This window comes from Haemaphysalis longicornis, unplaced genomic scaffold, assembly GCF_048455015.1.
Source record: "Haemaphysalis longicornis isolate Haplotype H1 unplaced genomic scaffold, Haemaphysalis longicornis Haplotype H1 scaffold_1, whole genome shotgun sequence".
In the NCBI taxonomy this organism is placed as follows: Eukaryota; Metazoa; Arthropoda; class Arachnida; order Ixodida; family Ixodidae; genus Haemaphysalis; species Haemaphysalis longicornis.
Window position 1 is genome coordinate 423501167 of NW_027526203.1, and position 17129 is coordinate 423518295.

At 47.1% G+C, this 17129-nt stretch overlaps 1 protein-coding gene and 1 non-coding gene across 4 annotated transcripts in view; one reads left to right on the forward strand and one right to left on the reverse strand.

Moving 5' to 3' along the window:
* LOC144155672 (uncharacterized) overlaps window positions 1–16840 on the forward strand; it is a 55765-nt gene extending 38925 nt beyond the window's left edge. For 2 of the 3 annotated variants that reach the window (XM_077687263.1, XM_077687265.1), the window contains exons 4-5: window positions 5991–6138; window positions 15347–16840. In XM_077687263.1, the coding sequence (XP_077543389.1) occupies window positions 5991–6138; window positions 15347–15578 (380 nt within the window). In that variant the 3' untranslated portion in view covers window positions 15579–16840. The remainder of the gene's footprint in view (window positions 1–5990; window positions 6139–15346) is intronic. The other variant, XM_077687264.1, reaches the window with a different exon arrangement.
* Trnar-ucu (transfer RNA arginine (anticodon UCU)) lies at window positions 11201–11272 on the reverse strand. The gene has a single exon. It is a non-coding gene; the product is annotated as a tRNA-Arg (tRNA).
* Window positions 16841–17129: the final 289 nt, after the last annotated feature.

Here is a 17129-nt window from a genome sequence, read left to right on the forward strand (position 1 = left end):
CTGAGCGGACTCATTATTTTTGAGTCACTGAGCTTAATGAGCGTAGTAGTAGGCGGAGTGGCTAGCATACAGTGGCAGTAACGGTCAAATAGCCTTTTTTTTTTTTAGCCTCCCGTTTTCAGTGTACAGCGACCGCTTTTTGTGCACAGAACACAGTCTTCCTCGACATACTGATATAACCTTGAGGATTGGAAGCGCCGCTTAGTAAACTAGGAGTAAGAACGAGCGAGGAGACACACGTACGCAGACACGTTTTATTTATAACAATGCAAACAACCTTTGAACAATGTTTGGGACAATGTTTCCAAGAAGTGCACAAATAAGGAATAAAGGTAAGGGAAGACAATAGGGCACTTTTGCCAGCGCGCCAACGACCTTTTTTTACGTACAGTCCAAGCACACGCTGAATGGTCAAGCTGTGGTAGGGAGAGAGCAAGGCAGAAAAATAGAAGCGCTGGCCAGCAATGCATTATGCACGCCGTGCTTCTCCTACTCGCTTTGCAAGGTGTAAGTGCATGCGTTGACTTAACAATCGATCAAAATTATATATATATATGTATGGACGAGGGATTCCGTAAGAACACACATCAAAGATGCAGTCCTTTTTGCCAGTGCTATTCGGCTACTTGAAGGTGCTTCATAGCGCCGAATGAGGTGATTGTCATTTTTGTATAATGCAGGAATAAATAAATAAAGAATTCCCCGTATCATACAAAATGACAATCACCTCATTCGGCGCTATAAAGCACCTTCAAGTAGCCGAATAGCACTGGCAAAAAGCACTGCACCTTTGATGTATATACATATATATATATATATATATATATATATATATATATATATATATATATATATATATATATATATATATATATATATAGAGAGAGAGAGAGAGAGAGAGAGAGAGAGAGAGAGAGAGAGAGAGAGAGAGAGAGATCCTGAAATTAATGTTTGATTCACAATCTTTTTAGAGTACCATCTGGTTAAAACAAGACAACGCATCCTAGTTAAGTGGTTTTTTTTTATTTCCCTATTTCTGACAATTATAGGCCGAACGAGCGAAAGAAACGCTTGGCAGCCTTTTATGGATCTATAGCGATGACTAAACTAGCGGATCCCTCGCGTAGGTGAAAATCGACGTAACGAGAGAGAGAAAAAGAGAAAGAGAGTTTTAATGAATACTGAAGAGGTTAGCCCCACAAACGGCGGGGCTTGCTACTTCAGATGGGAGTGAGCACAGAGAGGCGAAAAAAGAAAAAAAGGAAAGTTTCATCGCGTCATACCTGGGTTGGAATGAACTGGCGTGTATCATTTTTTTTTTTTTTCCACAACGGTGAGCAGTGGCGAATGCGTCGAAAATACGGGGTGTAAGGGGAAACACTCAACGCTTCTGTGCGAACGCCGCCATCTGCAAGCGCGGAGGACGTGCACGAACTGAAGCTTCCCCAGGAGCCCCCACGCCTTCCACCAGTCGCTTCTCGGGCCGACCCCTCGCGCGCGCGGTACGCCAGCGTTATCTCTAATAATTTCGCCAAACGCGACCCCCGGCGAATCGCGTTTTGGGGCCCCTCTAGATAAGGGGAGCCCGGCTAGCGTTATCTGGAGTAAGATGAAACCCAGGAGCCACCACTCCATAAAGCAGCAGCAGCACACTCCTCAAAACCTGGGCGAAGAGCCAAAGAAAGCTTCGCTTTAAAAAGCTTCGCTTTAAAATGCAGCTACCCTGCATAGTATAAGGCGGCGGTATACGGTAAACACGTGCGCTTTTACAGGCCAAACGCTGCCTTGCACGAGGACAGGGGACGGAGCCTCCCGCTACTGACGTTTAGCTGCCGATTCCTTTGTGCGAACTGCAGAATTTGCGCGGTGACAGCGCTGCCGTTCTCGGTCGAGCGGCCGTCGACGTTCGAGCCGACACAAGAGAACCACAGCTCCGCTGTTTCAGCAGATTTCACACTGAGTGGAACTGGCCTTTTTTTTTTCACTCGTATCCCTGACTTATCCCAACAAAGCTTTGTAAATATCCCCTCTATACCGGCTGTAAATAATTTCGGAAAGCTGGTGTCTCCTTGCATGACGCCCTCCCTAATTGGGAACTTATCACGCTTACGATTTCGCGCCCGTGCAACCTTTGTGTATGTCCTCTTGGAGCGATCGCGTACTTCTCCTGTAAGCCCTGGTCTCTCTTTGCTCTCATTACTGCGGCGGTGTCCGCTGAATCAAATGCTTTTCAATCTCTAAATGCCACGTATTCCGAGAATTTATCGAGTGCCTGGTCGAGGGCAAGAACGTAATACACTGATGAGTAGCCTATCGCACAACTAACTAGCTGGGCCTCCGCGGCGGTTCAGTGGCTGAGATGTTGTGCAGCTGAGCCCAAGGACGCGAGTTCCTTTCCCGGCCGCTGCGGCCGCTTTTTCTGATGGAGGCGAAAAATGAAAACGCCTGTGCGTTCGAGATTCCGGAGCGTGTTAAAGATACCCAGGTGGTCAAAATTAATCCGGAGCCCTCCACTACGGCGCGCCTCATCGCCTGTGTAGCGTCGGCGCGTTAAACCTCACCATCAAATCAACATCCAACCAGATATCTCGGTTGTTGTAAATCTAAAGGTCGCTTATACGGTTAACTAGGTAAGCAACAGGTTGGCGTGTCTGTAATTCCAAGTTCTTCGAAATCACTGTTTTTCTGGATTGTAATTAGGTGGACGTTTTTCCAGGATAGTTATGCCTTTGAAGTACGTCCTGATAAATTCTGAGATTATTTTTGCGAGCTTTCCCACTAAAATACCTCACCCATACTTTAGTACTGAGAACCGTGGTTAACCAACGGTTATTCCACGGTTGTTTCTCCGTATTGTTCCCATTGAGCGCCTTTTCCACCTCATCTTTACTTGCCGTCGAAACTTCGCGAACCAAATTAGTCTTTTCCTAATCTGCCCAGGCGTAACGTTGCTAGCTTGCAAATCTGCATAGGACCGCTCCATCACTTTCATTACCTCTTCCACGTTGCTTGTTACGTTAGCCCTTTCTGGTCTGTGTGCACAATTATATCTCAACTAATATCAGGCTTCTTCTCCGTTGCCCTTAAACTTCCTGCCCCCTTCAATGTTTTTCGACCTTTGACAGATTTTACGGGGAAGTTCTCTCGCCTTCACAGCACTAAAAAAAAGCAAAAGATTCACGAAGCTTATCAAAAGGTAACAAGAAAGGTTCAACCTAAAAAATATATATTTGAGACGGACACTAAAACCACAAACAAAACATCTTGGCGGTGCGGAAGGAACAGCGCTTCTAAATGTGATGTCTTCGTCATTCAGAAACCTGAGTCAGCGACCCCGGAGTTCATATGCCACAATCCGTGGAAAAGCTCGTCCTAAGCAGAGATAACCCCCAATATCTGGCAGAGATGGCAGGCAGTAATTCACAATAACACGGTGACGCTCACAGTTTACAAGTGTACTGCAGGATGTACTACAGCGGGCGTCAGTCGGCTGTGCGCTCTGTTTGGTTGCTGCATTAAGCTCAACCAACAGCGATAAAATAGTGAGCGTACAAAGAAAGGCCGCTGTTGACTGACTGACTCCTCCAAGCGACACGAACTCTAAAAAGCGAAGTTGACGCGCGCATTTGCCGCAGCGGTATACCTTTCTGACGCATGTTGCTGCGCGCAAACACATGCCCGCGATAACCATAAGTGTGGTATACAAGCTGACGTTGTAAGGCGACATGAAGTTCCCGCAAGTGGACTGACAGAAGCGACCGCCCGCGGAACGGGAAGAATGGAACCACGCGCTGAATTTATTGCTGCTCGTGCGTTGCTCCTGTCGGCAAGGCAGCGGTGCAGCCGCAGCTGCGTGCAGTAGGGGCGCTGCCGGCAGCTGCGAAAGGCTAGGGGCCCCATTGTGTCTCTCTGCCTTATTCTCATGGAGGGCACAGCACTCGACGCAAAGGCCAAACGCGCCTCGAGTCGCCCGCTCGGCGAGACGGCGCTCAAAGGCGCCGGGAATCCTCCGCAGACGCATTCCGAGAACCGCCACTCGGGGGGAAACCAAGCGTCAACAGAACGAACTTCGTGCATCGTGTTTTAATGCAGTTGCAGGCTATGGCTGATCGTTGCTGAGCACGCAGCAGATCAGCGGTGCTCGTCAGCTATACCAACGCCGCCTGTATTATACAAGCGGCGTTGGCTATACGATTACACGGTAACTTGCGCATGCAGAATTAAAAAAAAAAAAAACAGAGAACAAATGCGCCTATGCAGGTTAGCCTGTGAAGCTGTAACGTGCGGTTCCGCCCACACCGCTCCTACCTGCCGTTGTCGCTTGAGCTGCTGCGAGAGCGACTTTTTTTCGCTCCCTCCGTCCGATGCCCCGTTTACCACTTGACAGTGTCGGTAGATGCGAGTGAACGTAGCTTCGTCATCCATGAACCCAGCCAATCTCTCTTATCTTCCAACTCCTCTCCAACCTCGAATGCGCATGGGGTTGCGCCGGAGGAGTTCTCTGCGTACGAAGAACCTCCGGATTTTCACCATGCCATATAAAGATTCGCTTTAATAAAATACAACTACTGCGTTAGTGTGTGAGTTTAACAAACCTTGCGGTGGGTAACTCTCAACCATCGCAGCAGTTCAATCTTGGCGCTATAGTGACGCTGACATGTTTTCCACGCGAAAAAAAAAAAAAAAAAAACTGGACTGCGTTTTACGCGACGAAACTATGGGCTATGAGGCGCGCCGCAGTGGATGGCTAAGGATGAGTGTATACCACCTGATTTAACTCGCATCGAAATCTCATGTAAAGAAGTGGGTTTTTCGCCTTCATCAGAAAAACAGTCGTCGTGGCTGGGAGGTCGAAACCATGAACTATGAAATTAGTGTAAATTTAATTATTCTTCATCCCGATTAATTGATTGATTGTGGAGTTTAACGCGCCGACGCTACACAGGCGATGAAGCGCGTCGTATTGGAGGGCTCCGGATTAGTTTTGACCACTTGGGGATCTTTAACGTGCGCCGAAATCTCGAACGAAAGAGCGTTTTCACTCTTCGCTTCCATCAGAAAAGCGGCCGCCGCGGCCGGGAATCGAACCCGCGTCCTTGGGCTCAGCAGCACAAATTCCTCATCCTCCCTGTTTCTTAGTTTTCGCTTTAATGCCATAGGATGTTATTGGATGAATAAAACAGCGTTGCAAGGACGGAGGGTACAACTTTTTCATGCGGAAAAGGTGCCGAGTGTTAGCTCATTGTCAGATCCCGAGCTGCAATAGCTTTGCCTGCAAATAATTTGGTAGAATAAAACAAACAAAAAAGATCCACCCCGGAGAAGCTACAGCAGCAACCAAAGAGGACGTAAACCAGAAAACCGAATTTAAAAAAAAGGTAATCACGCTTAACATAAAGATAACGCAAAGACGAGACAGGGCGAAAGTGAGCGCGAACTGCAGCCCTGACTTGGAGCGTTTTATGGCGACGTTTCAGTATTAAATACATAACCCCACTCGTGCACACTTCCACCGCGTCGCAACTGATCACACAGCGCAGAAAGTAGTTATCGTATTCCCCCTAAGGTAGCGCATTGGCTAAGTCGTTGCGCCGAGTACGAGGCCGCCGCTTCGCTTCCAGGCAGGGGCGGCTGTTCCAGGCAGGGGCGGCAGGGGCGGCAGGGGCGGCTGTTTTTGGCGACATTACACGCAGTAATGTCGCCACCCGCCATGAACTAATACATATGAATTTCTTTACAATGCCCGTTGCGTCACATAGGTGCTGCATAATGATTTCATATATAGATATATATAAATAAATATATATATATATATATAAATATATATATATATATATATACACACACACATATATATATATATATATATATATATATATATATATATATATATATATATCTATATATCGCCCCATATCTCACGACAACAGGGGCGTAATTATCTTGCATTCTGTTTTTTTTTTTTGCTAAATACCCGACGTATTGTTCAGCACTGCTTGCAGTGGTGTCACCAGCCCAAGCGACCTGTGATGAGGAGAAGGCTATTACCGAACTACAACAGTGCAGGAACCAGGTGCACCTGATAGACAAACAGAAATTCAACGCTTCGAGGCCCGACCACGTAAACCAAGCCTGCTGGTAAGAACAAGGTGGTTTTTAGTTACCAACTCACCTTTCGGTGTGATCTCACTTGTACATTTCTGCCGTCTTTTAACGGGTAAATTGAATTTGGGGTTGCCATATACGCTAAACTTTGTAACAGTTTTCGAATGCAACATTTGCTGTTATGTAACTATTTTTAATACAAAAAACACATTTTGATTTCTATTTAAAGGGACTCTGCAAGAGTACGATACACGCTATCACTCTTTCCTTCGCGTCTGGGAGCATTGTGAAAGCTATAGTTATTGCCAGCAAGGAGCAGCACTGCGTGATATACTCGTCGCAGCAGATACGCCTTCCGTTTCTCCCTTGCTTTTGTAGCTTTCTGTTTCAAGTGACTACCGAATGCGTTCATTGCTGCAACTGAAGGAAAACCGGCCAATGGCCGCTACACCGCTGTAACGATGTAATTCCAGCGGTCGAAGAACGCCAATACCCGAAAAGAGGGGGAAAATCTTTTGAGCAAGTTTCTAAGTTACATGGTGGGCATGCAGCAGTAATTTTTGGCTGAGGTACTTGGCGACACCCTCATCTAAGTACTGGATGTGTTGCTTGACTAAGTTCTGCAAGCATTTAGGAATCAGAAAAAAAGTTAGAAAAAGTGTTTCAGGGTCCCTTTCATGTCCAAGGGGAGGCGAGTACGAAAGACTGATGTTGCCTGACATATATCTGTAGGTGCTCGCAGCCCGCAACAACATCTTTCAAGGTTCATTCGCGCCAATAATACAGGCAGATTTCCTCTTGACAACAACGTAGTACGACACTATAGGTAATGTACAAAAGGAGCTTGAAGCAAATGCACAGGACGTATACCAGCTGTACTACAGGAAAGAGGAAACAATATTAAGAAACAGATTTTATATAACGTAAAAAGCAGTTATTGTTAGCATAAGCACCGACTACAGGTGGGGGGGGGGGGAGGGGGGACCCCCCCCCCCCCCCCCCCCCCCCCCAATAAATCAATCACGCTTCGCCGGTGGGGGCTCTTCCCCGGGGAAGAGCTCCCACCGGCGAAGCTTGATTGATTTACTGATTGATAGCGGTATCCCCCTTGAAACAGACCCGCCGCGGTGGCTGAGTGGCTAAGGCGTTGTGCTGCTCAGCACGAGGACGCGGGTTCGATTCCTGGCCGCGGCGGACGCTTTTCTGATGGAGGCGAAAACGCCCGTGTGCTCGAGATTTCGGCGCACGTTAAAGATCCCCAGGTGGTCAAAATTAATCCAGAGCGCTCCACTACGGCGCGCCTCCCACCCTGAGTAGCATCGGTGCGTTAAATCCCACAATCAACCAACCCTTTGAAACGGGGTGATGATATGTCATCTTACAAAAAAAAAAAAAACTAATATATCCATGTTTTATATACTAGCGCTGCTCTGAGGGCAGGCACAAAATACTTTTTTTTTTTTGTTGCAGGTGGTAGCTATCCTAGGCAATATTCCCCTGTCTGCTTTTCCCCCACCAGTATTTTAATCTTCTTTTAGTCGCCTCGACAGCCTTGAAGTTAACTCCCTCTGTTCTATCCTTAAACCCTAGGGCTTCTGGAACCCAAATATTTCACTCTTGAAAATTTAGAAGGATACACTCACATTCTAAAACTATGTGCCGCATCGTTTCTGTTTCTTTTCCGCAGACCCCGCATACCCCATCATTTTGTGAACACATCCCCACAAAGCTCTTAGTTCTCAGGCAACCTGGACCCGCTTGCTCGAAGCCAAATAAGACAGTCTTATTATCAGTCTAATCTTATTGGCAGTCTTATTCGGGTTCTTATGTTTCCTAGGCTATAAGATGCTTTCTCGAAACTTATAAGACAGTGAATAAGACTCTAGATAAGAACGCAATAAGACTGTGAATAAGCCTGCTCCGAGCAGCCTTATTCACAGTCTTATGCTGACATGGTCGGTCATTTCATCATAAAGATCGACCTCCATACCGTGAAAAACGGGCACAGAAGCCGTAGAAGTGGCGAACGATGCCGCGCAGCGGCTCCTTTACCGTCTGCTTCGAACAAATAAATGCCTGTTCCGAGGAAAAGCCGTCGGGAGAGAGGGTGGAAAGGGACAGACAACGCCGGCGCCGGAAGCCCCAAGGCCTACCTACTTTGATGTGGCACCGATGGGCTGTAAGCTACTGAGAAACTCTATGCAGCCAACCACAGTTTTCAACCACGGCCGGTTTCAACTTTCGCTGTGCGCTATGGGCGTGTGCTTGTTTTTCCCGGGTAGAGCTGCTTTTTTTCTCCCTCACGTCAAATAAAGATGGGCAGGAATGATAGTCTGCGGCCCGATATTAGTCCCGAGCAGACATCGGGCTGCCAAGCGCGCGGTGTGAATGTGTGATCGTCTGCTATGCCAGCTGTCACCACAGTAGCTACGAAAAGGCGGCACGGAAAGGATGGAACAAATGTATTGTTTTATAAAATCATGCCATTAACTCAGGAACAACAAGAGGCGTTCACAATAGAACTAAAATGTGGCAACAAAACTACACACAACAGCAAAACGCTAGCAGCCTGTAGTACCTCTGCCTATGTGCGTCAAATAAAATAGCGTTTTCAACGAGAAGCTGCGCAGACTTCGCGTCTTTCCATCCTTCTCTTCGAAAGTGGCAGTTACGAAGTTTTATTGTTTGGGTTTGTGCTTTGATTGCTTTGATTGCGCATTCTGCTTGAGCATTGGGATCCGGAGGCGGCACGTAAAACCAGCATGCATAATATCAACATTCGGCTGTATTCTACAGCGTGATTGTTTACAGCTGTAGCCCTCGCTAAGCGTGCTGCCGGCTAGGCAGCGGGTTGTTGCGATTATAGTGTAGTTTCGATCGTGTCGCGTGTCGCCGTTCCAGGCGGCGTGAGCCGCTGAAGTGCACGTTGTATCCGAGTCTACGACGATGAACCCGGGTTCATCGTCGTAGAGTGCGGGTTCATCGGGTTCATCGTCGTAGGCCGAAGCCAATTCACAACATTCTAATTCGCGGTGAGATGAAAAGCACGACTCGTGTTGCGACAACGTGAGGCAACGTCGCTGATTTTTGCGTCAGCCCAGTGGGTTTCTCGAGCCCACGCTTCGAGCAGACGATCTTTGTTTAGGACTTCGTTTACGCGGCCGGGCCATCGAGGCCCGGCCGCGTGAGTGCGCCTACCAAGGATGGCGGATCATTGTAACGTATTTCTGACCAGGCCCAAATATGCCGTCTGATGGTCAGCATTTCTTGAATTTGTCCAGTCATGGTTCAAAATAAACAATTGCCCAACGCCGGCGACGGCAACAAGCGCTTTTGCGGCTTATTCCCCGCTTTTCCCTAGGGGCCTCTCTCGTGCTCATCTGGGTACCCGATGTCCCTATAGTCTTTTATAAGACCGCTCTGTAGCCTGGCCCGAGTGCTTTCGAGCAAGCGCACTAGTCCGAATCTTATTCGCGGTCTTATTGAAGTCCGTGAATAAGACTAGACTGTGAATAAGACTGCCAATAAGAACGTGTGTTCGGGCAAGTGGGCCCTGCTCTAGCCTCAAAACGCAACGCACTGCCCTTGGAATTATCGCAGAAATTTTCCTTTCTGATGTCCAATTTCTCTGCCCTGTACATCTCCAAGGACGTTCTAGCTTCCAGTTTTTCTCTCCATTTATTCGTTTCTATCTGCCTTGCTTCTTTTCTGGTAACCTTGGCTGTCTTTGATTCTCTACTGTTCTTTCCGTATTTCATCGTTAGCCTTCTAGTCTTCCTTAACCACGGCATGTCCACGCTTTTCATGTATAGGTACCTAAAAGCTTTAGCTGTCCACCTACGTTGATCCATTGCTCTCAACCTCCTCTCAGAACATATTTTACTCTGCGCTTCTCGAACTTTGAACGCCCAGCCCATATCTCTCTGTACTGCTTCGTTAGTCGTTTTTCCATGCGCTCCTAAGGCCAGACGGCCTACCGCTCTCTGGTTCACTTCAAGGCATGAAGGAGCGTCTGATTTTAAGCAGAGTACTGCATTAGCAAATGTGAGGCCCGGAACCATTACTCCTGTCCACATTCCCCTCAGTACTTGATATTTTTTTATACCCCCACAGAACTCACAGCTGCGTTGCGCTTTCCTTTATTCTTAAGTTGCTCCCCGTGAGCTCTTAAGTAGTTGTCCCCTTCGGTTATCCCCACCCTCAAATATTTATGTTCCTTGCATCTGGGTAATTCGTCATGCTGAATTGACACTGAGTCAGTGCTGGTGTCATTGAAAACCATTATTCCCGATTTTTCAGTGCTAAAACTAAACCCGGGGTCTGTGGCTTCCTGGTCAATAATATTTATGAGCCGTTGCATATTGCTCTGGTTATCATCTAAAAGAACAATGTCGCATGCGTATAACATTTCCGGAATACGCTGTTGTACCACTTCGCCTTGCCACATATGCGCTAAGCGGAACCCTAATCGACTTTCTTCCAGTTTCTTTTCTAAGACCTACCAAGTAAAGCATAAACAGCTTTGGGCTTAAATGGCATCCCTGTTTCAGTCCTCGGTGGGTGTTGACCTGCTGTGCGCATTTCTGCCCTTTCCATGTCAGGTGCACTCTATTATCTTTGTAGATTACTATAATAATTCTAAATCTAAGCCCTGCAGTTTCAGCACCCGCCACAGCTGCCCCCCCCATCCCATATATATATATATATATAGAGCCCCTCATTTCCAAACCCTATATATATATATATATATATATATAGTTAAGAGAAAAGGTTATGAGGGTTTGCTGTACGATAGAGAAGTCAAACTGAAAAACATCTTTGAAAAAGACCGGCCCCCGGTCGAAACGTTAGAATAAATGTTGTTATGTTTTTCAGTTTGACTTCTCTATCGTATATATATATATATATATATATATATATATATATATATATATATATATATATATATATATATACAGAAAGAAATGCCGGCAGTCTACAACGCCAAAGAAGGCATAGGGGAATGGTTGGACTATTTGTTACCGTTAGTGACGTTACATTAATAATATTATTATTATTTTATTAATTACGTGATAAAGAAAGAAAGAAAAACACGCGCCCAGAGTGGGGACCGAACCCACGCCTTTCGATTAGATCTCGAATGCCTTACCAACTCGGCTATCTGGGCGACTGTGTTCTCCTTCGCTTTCTGGGTTATTTATATTTACTACAACTGTATCTGACGCTTGAGGGTGGTAGCCAGCGCCACTCAGACTACACGGAGAGAAGGGGACCTTCTTTTCAACCCCCGGGGCGTGACGCGAACGTCTACAGCCTGTCATAAGCGGGCAACTGGCGGGAAACCCTCTTATGCTACCTTGGCATCAAGGCTGCCAGAACCGAAGCCCTCGCTAAGCTTTCGCACGATAATAGGGTTTAGAAATGAGGGGCTCGTTAGGAAAATACAGAAAGAAATGCCGGCAGTCTACAACGCCAAAGAAGGCATAGGGGAATGGTTGGACTATTTGTTACCGTTAGTGACGTTACATTATTAATACTATTATTATTATTTTATTAATTGCGTGATAAAGAAAGAAAGAAAAACACGCGCCCAGAGTGGGGACCGAACCCACGCCTTTCGATTAGATCTCGAATGCCTTGCCAACTCGGCTATCTGGGCGACTGTGTTCTTCGCTTTCTGGGTTATTTATATTTACTACAACTGTATCTGACGCTTGAGGGTGGTAGCCAGTGGCGAAAGCTTAACGAGGGCCTCGGTTCTGGCAGCCTTGATGCCAAGGTAGCATAAGAGGGTTTCCCGCCAGTTGACCGCTCATGAAAGGCTGTAGACATTCGCGTCACGCCCCGGGGGTTGAAAAAGAAGGTCCCCTTCTCCCCGTGTAGTCTGAGTGGCGCTGGCTACCACCCTCAAGCGTCAGATACAGTTGTAGTAAATATAAATACAACAGAAAGTGAAGCGGAACACAGTCGCCCAGATAGCCGAATTGGTAAGGCATTCGAGATCTAATCGAAAGGCGTGGGTTCGGTCCCCACTCTGGGCGCGTGTTTTTCTTTCTTTCTTTCTCACGTAATTAATAAAAATTAATAATAATGTAACGTCACTAACGGTAAAAAATAGTCCAACCACTCCCCTATGCCTTCTTTGGCGTTGTAGACTGCCGGCATTTCTTTCTCTATTTCCTAACGAGCCCCTCATTTTCCAAACCCTATTATCGTGCGAAAGCTTAACGAGGGCCTCGGTTCTGGCAGCCTTGATGCCAAGGTAGCATAAGAGGGTTTCCCGCCAGTTGACCGCTCATGAAAGGCTGTAGACATTCGCTTCACGCCCCGGGGGTTGAAAAAGAAGGTCCCCTTCTCCCCGTGTAGTCTGAGTGGCGCTGGCTACCACCCTCAAGCGTCAGATACAGTTGTAGTAAATATAAATACAACAGAAAGTGAAGCGGAACACAGTCGCCCAGATAGCCGAATTGGTAAGGCATTCGAGATCTAATCGAAAGGCGTGGGTTCGGTCCCCACTCTGGGCGCGTGTTTTTCTTTCTTTCTTTCTCACGTAATTAATAAAAATTAATAATAATGTAACGTCACTAACGGTAAAAAATAGTCCAACCACTCCCCTATGCCTTCTTTGGCGTTGTAGACTGCCGGCATTTCTTTCTCTATTTCCTAACGAGCCCCTCATTTTCCAAACCCTATTATCGTGCGAAAGCTTAACGAGGGCCTCGGTTCTGGCAGCCTTGATGCCAAGGTAGCATAAGAGGGTTTCCCGCCAGTTGACCGCTCATGAAAGGCTGTAGACATTCGCTTCACGCCCCGGGGGTTGAAAAAGAAGGTCCCCTTCTCCCCGTGTAGTCTGAGTGGCGCTGGCTACCACCCTCAAGCGTCAGATACAGTTGTAGTAAATATAAATACAACAGAAAGTGAAGCGGAACACAGTCGCCCAGATAGCCGAATTGGTAAGGCATTCGAGATCTAATCGAAAGGCGTGGGTTCGGTCCCCACTCTGGGCGCGTGTTTTTCTTTCTTTCTTTCTCACGTAATTAATAAAAATTAATAATAATGTAACGTCACTAACGGTAAAAAATAGTCCAACCACTCCCCTATGCCTTCTTTGGCGTTGTAGACTGCCGGCATTTCTTTCTCTCTCTCTCTCTCTCTCTCTCTCTCTCTCTCTCTCTCTATATATATATATATATATATATATATATATATATATATATATATATATATATATATATATATATATATATATATATATATATATATATATATATATATATATATATATATATATATATATATAGCACCCCCAAAAATGAGCACATTCCGCCCATGATTGTTAGTCTTATAGAATAAAAAAATCTGTGTTTGGTATCTAAATCCCGTTTATATTATTGTAATTACTTACCATAAAGAGGTGCACTTCAAGCACGGAGTGGAAACAACGCTTCCTAGCGCGGCCAGATAACGCCACAAGTGCTTGGACAAGGTTAAGCTAGCGGCATTTGTCGCGGGAGAAGAAACTGCGCGGCCGCCGGTCGGCATTTCACTGCACAGCCCCGGAATGAGTTGTGCCCGCTATCATTAAATCCATCAGGAGCCGCTACCCCTCCTTCGCCCTAGCAGCTGCGAAGCTTTGTAGTTCGCGTTGGTTTTCATTGCTGACTACTCGCCTGGGCAGTTTCCCCTCTATGTTCTTGGTCCGTGACTGCGGGTCTGTCGGCCTTCGGAAAATGCAGAACAACCGGTGCATACACGTTTCGCGCAGGTCTTATTTTGTGAACGCCAAGTGCACCAAATTATTCCCGAGATCTCCACCCCGCGTGCTTCATATATAGACACGGGCCTGTGCCTGCACAGCATGCTTTCCAATTCCGACAGGGGGAACCCGTCCCTGTGGGGATTTGGGGGCCGGAGTGTAAAAAAAAATACCAAGATTGAACGCGTTTAAACGAAGTTTGTCCATAGCACGACCAACTTTACTTTGGTCGTGGTCCATAAATAGCTTGATTTAGCTTGCTTTGAAAAAGTACGGGACCATTGGTTTGCCGAGATTTCACTTTATTGCACGTCTTGGTTCATGCAAGGGCGAGACTGCGAAGAGTGCCGCTTTTGTGTCAGAAAATACGGCATCTCACAATTCCAACACACAGACGCTGCTAGGCGCGCAGTGAACTGGGGTGCAGCCTCTGGCGGTGGCGGCACGAAAGACTGACCTTGAGCCACGGCTGGGCTACAGCGGCGGCTTGAAGGTCAGATATACAGAACTAGCGTTTACTGGACTTGCACCTGGAATATAGCAGAGATATCCCTCAAAAAGCATTTGACGTTTATGCTAATGTCAAGCCTGTCTAAAGGAAGCAGGGATCCTCGGGGGTGTTCGAAAACTCGGCACGACGCCGTTACTGTGGTCCGTATGCAAGAAACCAGATGCGCGCAGCTGGTGTTGTCACGATGGGAAAGGCAAGCGACGCAGTGGGACGACTGCAGCGGAAACTGAGGGATGTTTCCAGAACTCAGTGGTGCGGCGATTTGGTCTTCAGGCGCGAACTCATGGCGCTCGTGCTGGAGGTGTACTTCAAGGATCATGAAGTCGTGCTAACGACATTAACGTAACTTTTAAATGATGCCATCACCGCGTAAGTAAGCCCACGAACACAGTGTACTAACATTGCTTAAACGTTTAGTGAAGTATCTTAGAACGGGGAGCAAGTGGACTGGTTGGTGCATGTTTAAAAATGTAAGAAACAGCGCTAAAGGACAGGACGTAGATTAGACGGCGTGCTTGTCGTCTAATCTACGTCCTGTCCTTTAGCGCTGTTTCTTACATGTTTAGTGAAGGGGTGTTCACCTAGTGTTATGTAGCGCCAAGAGTAATCAGTATGCTCTTAAAAATCACCGCAGTTGGGCTTCACCACAGCACTCCAGAACGACGCATCATCGTGACCAAATGCGCAAATTTGGTGAATGACGATGCCCAGCATGCGATTAGAGCAAAATATAGCATATGTCACTATATTTTGCTCTAATCGCATATGGTCACAACGATGCGTCGTTCTGGAGTGCTGTGGTGAAGCCCAACTGCGGCGATTTTTAAGAGTGTTATACGAAGAAAATTACGCGGCGCTTTGCCCGTTCTTTGTTTGTTTGTTTGTTTGTTACGAAAATACAACATCAATTGAGAGCTTAAAGTCGGCTAACAACATCTGTCCTTGCTAAAAGCGACGCCTCCTCCTTTTCCCAGCAGCGCCATGGGCCATTTCGAAGAGTGCATACGGACAGCGGTGCGCCTGGCCGGATGCCACCACGAGGTCGACTACCTGGTGACGCTGATGATGACCAAGGCGCGGGAGCTTCTGGGGCACATGTACGACGCTAACTGCTGGTACGACTGCAGCACGGCTGCGGCCAGCGCTCCATTCGCCCTCACCGGACTCATTGCGCTCGCGCTAACAGTGCCCTTTTGGAGGACGTGATGCTTCGGAGAGTCGCCGCATGCTTCACCTTTGAATGTCGCGAGAAAATCTCAAGATATCTCTCGGCTGGGCTCTCGGGTCACAGATCACTCGGGACGGCCTCGTCTCCCGAAGGCACGCAGCGCTAGCTAAGTGCGCTAAGAAAAGACCGTTGCGCCTGCCTTTCACGCCTCCGCCCGCCGCTGTCCGGGGAACGAACATCTGACCCAAGTGACGACTGCAGTACGCCACACATGAAGTTCGTTTGATGTTGAGCGGCCTTGAACTTTTCACTTACGCACACGTCCTACCCGAAGCGCATTTGCACGTATGTCATACCTTGCATTCCCGGACGATTTCTTTAAGCGAAAGCTCTACTACGTACACGTCTCGCAACGTCCTTCATCGCGTCGCAATGACCTTGAGCCACCGAAGCGCAAGTGTGCCAAGTGTGACGTCACGCCACATGATTCTCTGCGGAGGCGCGTCGCAGCTGCGCCCGCTCCGAGCCTCGCCGCCGCGGTACCACATGACTAGGCGAGGAGTTGACCGCTGCTTCATCGGCGCTTGGTCGCTCAGTCTCGCCATGGATGGCGTGCCGACTGGGCCATCAGTGAATGCACTTCAGCTTTCTTTCGTGATAACTAAGTGCAAGTGTTAAACCTGTGCCATTTTTTTTTCTCGGTTTTGCAAGGCCGCTTCCTTACCTGGTCAAGCTTACCGCAGTACAGCGGCAAACCACACCTTCAAGGCGGCGACTTAACGCTTCACTGGACGTCTCGGAAACACGAGATGCGCGTTTATCCTTCTGAAAGCACGCACAATTAATCCGGACTCACGGGAACTTGCACGTCTCATAATTTGTAACTTGTTTTAGAATAATTGTTTGCTTTCAGCCCAAAAGCGCCACGTTCGAGTCGAAATAGTGGCTCGCCAAAGATCAGTGAAAGACTGCGGGGTGTGCGGTAGAGTTTACCATTCTTTTATTTTTCCCTTCATTAGTAGACACGACGAGCGTATAAATCTGTATTTTATTCAAAAATAGCTTCTCTGCCTTCAAGTGCAAACAGTGTGAAATACGTGCCCGCAAAACGTGATAATACTTCCTGTGATGATGAAAACTGTACATTAAATGGAGACAGTCATTTCTTTTAGGACAGAGTGTTCGGATTCTATTTCCATTTAGCAAAGGTCATGCCATCGATCATATCTCGCAAGTTTTATCTTCTTTCGGCGCCGAGAGAAGTAGGAAGCTCCACCTGCAACAGAACCGGAGGGCTGCATCTCTTACATTGCTTCGTATGATCCTCAAACGAATTCAAGTTTACGAAACTACTTAATCCGCTCCAACAAAAATAAATTCTCCACTGAACTACCGTGTGCTTTTTTTTCTGCCACGTCCAGAAATTGAACGCTGGCGTGTCGATAAGGCGGGACTCGTTGGCTTGAACTAAAATTTATTGACTATTTTGCGCACCCTTTTTCTCTACAGTACATTTTTTTTGCCCACTCCTGTCCCAGACAAGTAAAAATAACGATTTAGAGTTGCGTGAATAGAGCTGAACATTGTTC